Source organism: Tripterygium wilfordii, chromosome 22 (genome assembly GCF_013401445.1).
Source record: "Tripterygium wilfordii isolate XIE 37 chromosome 22, ASM1340144v1, whole genome shotgun sequence".
Classification (NCBI taxonomy): Eukaryota; Viridiplantae; Streptophyta; class Magnoliopsida; order Celastrales; family Celastraceae; genus Tripterygium; species Tripterygium wilfordii.
Genome location: NC_052253.1, coordinates 3,542,041 through 3,550,865, shown reverse-complemented (window position 1 = coordinate 3,550,865; position 8,825 = coordinate 3,542,041). Strand labels below are relative to the sequence as shown.

The 8,825-nt window shown below is 33.6% G+C and overlaps 1 protein-coding gene across 1 annotated transcript; it reads right to left on the bottom strand.

Annotated features, from left to right (window-relative positions):
- Nucleotides 1-5,136: 5,136 nt before the first annotated feature.
- Nucleotides 5,137-6,296, bottom strand: LOC119992222 (CASP-like protein 3A1). Its single transcript, XM_038838900.1, has 3 exons — nt 5,957-6,296; nt 5,526-5,661; nt 5,137-5,436 (listed from the first exon to the last, which is right to left on the bottom strand). The coding sequence occupies exons 1-3, from the start codon at nt 6,238-6,240 to the stop codon at nt 5,215-5,217; spliced, it is 642 nt and encodes a 213-aa protein (XP_038694828.1). The 5' UTR covers nt 6,241-6,296; the 3' UTR covers nt 5,137-5,214.
- Between the last annotated feature and the right edge of the window lie 2,529 nt (nt 6,297-8,825).

Sequence of the window (8,825 nt, the reverse complement as noted above, 5' to 3'; positions counted from 1 at the left end):
TGAATTGAAGCATTGAGTAACAGTGACCCCCCCAATCTATAAGTTACCTGTGTGTGTTGATTTAGACGTGAACAGTGACATAACTTTTAGTGAAGCCTTTTCTTTTCGTTTCTTTTGATTGTAGTACATTTGTTTTAAGGCTAAAATATTATATATATCCTTGGACTTTCACATTTTTCTCGATTATGTCTTTAAACTATTTTTTTTCTTCATTCTATCCTCAAACTATTGTTTTTCACATCATTTATATCCTGAGTCAGCTCTCCGGGGTTGACTCCTGCGAAAACGCTGACGTGGCATCAAGAAAGCTGACTCGGGATTGGATTTTTTATAATTTTTTTGAGAATTTCCACCTCAATTATACACGTGTTAATTGAATTTCTTTATAAAAAAAAAAAGTGGGTGCCACGTCAGCGTTTTCGTCGGAGTCAACCCCGGAAAGTTGACTCGGGATATAAACGATATGAAAAACAATAGTTTGAGGATAGAATCAAGAAAAAAAATAGTTTAAGGACATAATCGAGAAAAATGTGAAAGTCCAAGGATATATATAATATTTTAGCTTTTGTTTTAATCGATAATGATATCATACAAGTTTGTTTTAACAGTGACTTCAACTCGTGCAGTCAGACACGTGCGTATAGAAAATTTTCATCTGACACCAAGATAAGTTGGGTCAAAGTCCAGTTAAAATAGAACCAACACCTCCCGAGTTCATATGATTTGACCTAGAGAAATTTATCAACGAGACTATCACCCCCGTGATTTTATTTTTTTTTTAATTGTAGTACGTTTTCGAGTGATCAGATTAGTAAAATAAGATTCCTCAGATGGCAGTGATAAGTCTTAGACACTCATTCTCGTGATCTCTTCCACTGAAATGTGAAGGGGTAATATAGTAATATGGTTTGCGATAAAATGTACCGTTGGGGCGGCTTTGGAGTTTTATGGAGAATGTTCCGTTGGAGTTGACAATGTACCACTATCAGCTTATATTTTGAGATTAATTAATTATTATATAATCATGATCAAATGACTTTAATTCCTTTTGTTTTATAGTAACTTATATATATAACAAAAAAATCTATTAAAATTATAGATATATATATAATACATCATTTGAAGGGAAAGAGCCTTACATTTAACACAACTTTTTCAATCACTCTTATACTCTGTCCTTCTAGGGACCAAGTCCTTAAAAGATATGGGACCAAGTTCCTTAGTTGTCAATTTTTTTTTTTTTGATAAGCCTTGTCATTGTTTAATTATTATTATTATTATTATAATATGGACAATTCTAACTCTGTCTTGTGTAGGGGAATGATTTGATTTCTTTTACTACTTTCTTTCTAAAACTTGCTTATTATCCTCTATCTTTTTTTACCAAGAATTTTGAGTTTTTTTTTTTAAATCTAATTTGCAGAATCAGACAAACTGGATAAATAAGAAGAAGAAGAGGAAGAGGAGGAAGAGGAGGAGGAGGAGGAGGAGGAAGATGAGAAAAACAAACAGATGTATTATTTGATTGCAAGAATTTATTCCTAACGGGAAGGAAGGACATTATTTATATGTACATGATATGACTCTGTTTTCAAGTATTGAAGCTAAAGGTCATAAACGGATATGACTTGTCAAATCATTTGAATTAGCTAAAATGCAATCGCTACGTTTTTTATAATGAAGATTGACAAATATCGACCACCCTCTACTAACAAACATACTCAGATTTTCTGCAAAATCAAGTAAAAAAATTTTATACGTAAAGACGTCATTATCAGAATTTAAATTCATATCGAATATTCAACTAACAAATTTATATAATATTTTCTCGATTAAAAAAAAAATGGCTTTCACCACCCTATAATACCAATCGAAAGAAAGACATAATAGTCAACAATTTCTGAGCCCTTGTGTAGGGTAGCTCGTGTGTGTTTATATATATATATATATATATATATATATATATATTGACAGATCATCAGCTGTCATAGTCAACAAAACCACAGCCCCTGCAAGGCAACAACTTTGGGTTTTTTTTGGCTTTTCGGGAGACAACGAGATATCTTGTGGGTCAATTTTACGAAAATGACATCTCTTTTTAGGGAGGTGTATGAAATTAACTATTACGAAGTATGACGTTTTATACGAAGGCAATAAATTTTATTGCTAAAACTAAAATTACAATATAGAACAATCAAAACAAAAATTCTCAAATACAAATCGGAGTTTTAAATCTAACCTAAAAACAAAAACAAATTGAGAACGCATCTCAAAATGAGTATGATCCTTTACCCTTCCTTAAGAGGCCACACTTTCTGGTTTGTAACTGCTATTTGGATAAAATCGAACTAATTGATAACCACTACAAACGAACTTAGGTTGGATTGAAGAACACCACTTCACATAGGGAGATGACTAGATAAGTGTTGGAATGTATTTGTATAGGCGAAACAAAATCAAAAACTCTAGTTGAAATCCCAACTCTACAAATTAACCAACAAAACAAATAGTAACAATAAATCTCAACAAGGAAAGATAGACCCCTCCAAAAGAGCACGACGTCTTGAAGTATCTGTTATATTGTGGACAAATTAACCATTAAAGTCTTCAAGTTCAAACATAAAAGAAGAAAGGACTATGCTGATAAAGGACGCTAGCTTTAATGGGCACAGTTGGAGTGAGCAGATGATGTGTTCATAAAATATTAAAATGGAATAGACAAATGAGTGGGGTGGGTGGGTATTGATCTTTTCTTACAAATATGAGGCTTATATTCTACTCCATTACTTGGTTACTATTCGATAACAAAGATTAAAGCCTCTCACACCCACCTTCCCCAATTCTCCTATTCATTCTCCTCAAATACATGGAACTCCATTCACAAAATCCGGATTTTTTTTAGAAAACTAACTCATAAAATCATCACCATGACATCATGCATGGTTGACCCTATTAAGGGTGTACCGTATGTATATATATGGCTGGCCATATATATGTATTGAATGGTGGGCAGCAATATTTTTTTTAGTTAGGCTCACCACGAATCAATCTAGTTATAATTAAGATTGGTGGTATTTCTTTTCATGACAATTATATTGACTCGAAATAAAACCTTTAATATATGGTGAGAAATATATGTGATGTGACAATTGAGAGAGAGAAAAAAAGAGCTATGATTTTATTTTGCTTTTTTATAAAATTAAATATTATATTTAAGCTTAGTACTTTCATTTCAAATATAACCTTCATATATATATATATATATATATGTCATAATCGAATAATTGAAGTTTTTAAATTTCATTAATTGAACACTTTCGATAATTGGTTCTCTGTCGCATCACTGGGGATAGCCCTAGTTATCTGATTAATTTCCATGGTAGTGCTAAAATCTAAAGGAATGAAGATAATTCGGTTGTTAACTTGTTTCAATCAAACACTAATTAGGCAATGCAATAATATGGATCCGGGCATCCTACATACCTTCATATAATTTATTGCTTTTGTTGATTGATAGGATGTTCTTCCTTTTAAAAGGTAGTTAGGACGAAAAATCACATTGTTAGTGTAACCCAAAGTGATGGAATATAAAAAGAGTAACCTTGACCAAGACCAAGTAAGATGTCTTTTAAAGTCGTGAAGTTTGGAAAGCCAATCGAGTCTATGTGGAGACGACTAGCACAAAGCCTCTACTTCTTTAGTGGGTGAATCTTGGATTGGGTTCGGACGGGTCAAAGCAAACAATATCTTGATAGTAAAGTTAACTGTGATAAAAATACTCTTTGTAAATGTGGGAGCTCGCAAGTTCAACTCCCACGCTTATAAGTAGTTTCGGCCTGGTCTTTCATGCCGTCAACGGAGTGATGGTTGAGTTATGAGTTGACTCCGTTGTCTATTGGGCATGTTGAGCTGGTGAATTCTCGATTACCAATAAAAAAAAAAGAATAACATCTATGACCAATCAACTAATTAATCATAATGACACCAATGCAATCAAGATTCAATCAAATTATGGAACTATCTACAGCTGTAGTTGTAATAAAGAAACAACCCAATTGATCATATGATTTTGCATGCACATTTCACATCATTTGTGGCTGGTGTAACTTGTGGTATGGTCACAGATTTTTCCGTTGTGCTATCAAGTCCTCGAGAGGTACTTATATGGTGATTAATAGATATATTGTCTATTGGTGCCCTACCATCTCTCAAGTTGTATGTCATGAAACATGTGAGTTTATGGGGATTGGGCCTACTCTAGATAATAGTTATTGTAATGAAGATACTCCACCCCAATGTATGAATTTCAATTGAAAACTTTAAGTAACTTTTTTTTTTTGAAACGGGGAGCTAGGGGGATTCGAACACTAATCATCAAGGTGATATATACCATCCTTATCACTCAACGAGGGGCTTAGGTGTTTAAATAACTTATGTTAATGCTACAATTATACTATGTTTTTGATATTTGTACAAATTTTTGATATTTTTACTATTTTAAGATTGTATGAACATATAAAACATAGAGGTAGTAGTGTGACAATTTATATAGGAGAGGGTAGGAAATGAAGAAAAAATGTCTAAAAAATATGACTTGAAGTAATAATAAAATATATATAGATGTAATAGGAGTTGATAAAAGTATGATCTTAAATAGAAATAAATGGAGAAAACGACCACATATAATGGGTTCTCATCTATTTTCACATAAACTCATGTATCCAATCTCAAACTTATGAGATAAAGAATCGGATGATGATGAGAGAAAATAAAACGAAATTCCTCCTCTTTCATTTTTCCTTCAAATCCTATATCGATTGTAAAGTAAGGCAGACGAAAAAGGGTCGCTAATGGGCTAGCCCATTTATTAGCTTAATGGGCCACCTCGGCCTGAATAAGCTAAATCTTAATGAGCCTAGTGAATTCTTTAATACTTGTGTTATTTAGTCACATTTTGTAAGCTTTGCGTAATGAAATTCAAAGAACAATTGCCTTCCGGTATATTGTGCACTGATTTCATATGAAAAATTAAGTTACCTAATTCATAGGCATCAATAGCGATCAAAGTACTAATCACTTCCGATCAACATTAATCGATCACGATTAGTAGGAAAATTACCATCAAAAGGACCTCAATGAACCTAAATCAACAATTCACCATATTCATTACAGACAGCACAAATGGAGCATGTTAGGTTTCCTTCTAATCTGATTTCAGTACTTGGACATGGACAGCCACATAACTTCTTGAACGGCAGATGCAGCCAGCAAGATGCAGCTAATGAAAGTAAAAGCTATCGAGACTGCGACATGGTCGCAGAAGCTATGTAAGGCTTTGCAGAAATTTGGTAGAGCTGAGTGTCGTATGCCTGTGCGATTGAGGTTTGTGGTTCCAGATGCAGCAGACCCAGCACCAACCATTAAATAAGCAAACACCTGCAACATTTCAACATATATGAAATTAACCCACAATAGAAGAAAGAAAATTAACAATTAGAGAAGGGCTAAATGGCTATAAAGATTACCTGATCCCCTACAAAAATAAGCCAAGCATGGGTTCTTGATGGAATCACTGGAGACTTTCTGAGCAGTCTTGAAGCACCAATTAGTAGTTGCAGTAAGGAGTGTGCAGCAACAGCTGCTGTCACGCCAACCAGATACCTGCAGGCACCCCCCAAATTCACAACCCATATAGAATTTCATGGTTTCCGAGAAAATCTGGGAAGAAATGAAAAATATTGACATATATATGTATAACCAAGAATAAGAACACTAGTATTCACTTGACCCTACTTAATATAATTAACCAGTCAAGCTGCTTAAAGCGAAAAAACTCCCATTCATTTCTTTTACTTTCTTAGCAGCCAAACAAGCACACAACAACCGTCAACAAGCTAGAAACCAGAGACTATCGTAAATCGAAGGTCGGATAGATCATAGAAAATTAGAAACTCACTCGAACGAGTTCGAATAGGACCACTTGGAGGAAACAGGGAGCTTAAACCCGAAAATGGTGAGTGCGCTAGCCTGACGGGCTGTAACCATGAACGACAGAGCTATGACCGAGCTTACGATGCACAACAGCCTCATTGTCACTTGTATGCAGTCGCCTTTCCGTCCGAAAGGCGTGTTTATTGTCGTCGTCTCCACGAGAGGCCTACTCTTAGTTCCACCACCGTTCTCCGCCTCCGACAGCTTCATATCAGGCGGTGGTCCCGTCTCCGATCCATTCATAGCCATGGTCTATTTTTTTTTTCTCTGATCAGGCGTCTCTCTTTTGCCTTTCCTAAGATAGCGTGAGGTACAATGTTTAAAAATTAAAATTGTAGTAAAAATATATAGTATTAATTGTTATTTAATAAACAACGTCAATGAAAGGGAATCGGGGAAATGATTAAATGAATATTGATTCTCGTACCAACTACCCAAGACACGTATTAATTATTTGTAAAAATGAAAATAAAAAATTTAATTTGGTAGGGCTGACGTCAGTAGCTTATTAGGGAGTGACGCGTGGAATGGCTAACGGGGGACGTAGTGACCCGTGACTGAACAGTGCGGTGGAAACGGCGCCCTTGTCACTTTTACTATTAATCCTGCAATAAAATCAAGAAAGTATTGTAAGTATTTTTTTTTTTATGAAAATTATTTGTATCCCATTTTTTACTAAATACACCTGATTAAGTCTCTGTTTGGCAGAGCGGAAATCTTGATTTTCAATGCTAGCGGAAATGCTGTGAAAAATATGCTGAGCTTAAAGCTGTGAAATATGCTGTGAGTTGTTTGGTGAACTAAAAACTGACGCTAGCGGAAAAACTGTTAAAATAAAGTATTATAATATTAGTTTTTTATATTAAAATTAATCTAATAAATATAATTCTGATTAAAATTAATTTTAAGTATTAATTAATAAATATTTTTAATTAGTAATTAATAAAATATTAATATTTCTTTATTTTAATTATTATAACTGTTAAAATATTTTTATAGTATTATAACTGTTAAAATATTTTAAGTATTAAAATTATTTTAATACGTAATCTAATAAATATAATTTATATTAAAATTAATAAATATAATTTATTATAAAAAAAATTAAGTATATTAGAAAACTGTATATATTAGTAAAATTGTGGGGCCCACATTAATTATTATAAAACTTAAAGACATAATCATTACGTGGACCCCACAATTAAAAAAATTTTAAAAAAAAAAGTGTTGGCGGATCCGCCTATAGAAGCTTCTAAATGGAGCTTCTTATATTGCAGCGGAACCGCTGCAAAATGTGCAGCGGTTCCGCTGCAGCCGCTGCACCGTTTGGTGCAGCGGAAATGGAGACAGCGGGGTGCAGCGGATCCGCTTCCGGATCCGCTGCACCAAACAGGCAGTAATTCTTTAAAAATACATTAGAGTGAGATATATTTAGTAAGAAATGAGGTGTAAATAGTGTTTATCTTTTTTTTTTTGATAATAATTAAATAATCGCTCGGTTTGACGATTGATTCGGTTTAACATCCCTAGTCTCGAGGACCATTTTCAATGGTTTGCATAGTTTTTGACTTATAATCAAGAGAATTTGAGGCCTATAAGCACTTGAGTCACCATAAAAATGAATTACATATGAGAACTTTAAATAGAAACCTGACTACATCAAAAAAGATCGGATTACAAACTACACCGAGATATATCGAGAAGACTAAATAATCAAACAAAAAAGAATTTGAGCACACCGGACAGCGCTGGATTAAATAAAAAAAAAAGCATGAAAAACAACTTGAAGAAAGCAGATCTGAAAATTTGTGCAATCCTCTAAACAGATCTGGAAGTAGATCTAGATTTATATTCAGATTCAGATCCATCGAAATCATGTTTATCAATACTTAAATTTGAAGCTTTGAAATTCATAAAGTGTTAAAGGATCTCCGATCATACACCATTATTGAAACCAAAATATCTCCCAAACGAAAATTCATAGGAGAATCTTGCCATCTACATTTATTATTCAAACAAACAACCAAAGAAAAACATTTAAAAAAAAAATATTGGGGGAGAGGACGAGTTGGTGGAGGAGAGCACTGGCTCCTCCTCTCCAAACTTAGAAAGAGGAGGCGTCGAATGGTTTTCAAGAGAAGGCGAAGACAAAGAGGAAGAGTTCTCATTTTTACTCATGAGCATTCTTATAACTAATTTCACCATTATTGTTGTTAGATGTTATAGAGTATTATTCTATTATATATTTTTCTGTTTTAAATTAATTAATTATTTTTGTTGATATATTTGATAGTTGGTATAAAAACCACACCATCATATATAATTAAATGGAAATTTTTAAATAAATTAAATTATCAAAAAATATGCTAATCAACCCCTAACCAATTCAACCTTCAAAAATTATTGTCGCGATTCGAGAGTGGATTCTTATAATAGTGTGTGAGGCCGGAAGGGAGGGAGTATACATACGAATTTATTTATTTCAATAAAAAAAAGACATTTTATTATTATTTTTTATTTTTAAATTTTGAGGGTTCAGAAGCATGCAAAAACCTCATCATGGGGTACTCTTTGCCCCACGCAAACCCACCCTCTCTCCCATGCCTTCATGTATTTTACTATGAGCTTCTGCTTCGCGCATTATTTCTCATCATTGTCCCTCCTATCATCTCTCATTTACAATCTTACCATCCTTCGTAAGGCATAAAGTGGAGCGCCGGACTGAGGGTAGTTTAGTCATTAAATAATTCCACTAAAAAGAAAATAATAAAAAAAACCATTTCCCCTTGCACAGTAGACGAGCTAGGAAACATTATGGGAGCCGAAAGTGACGA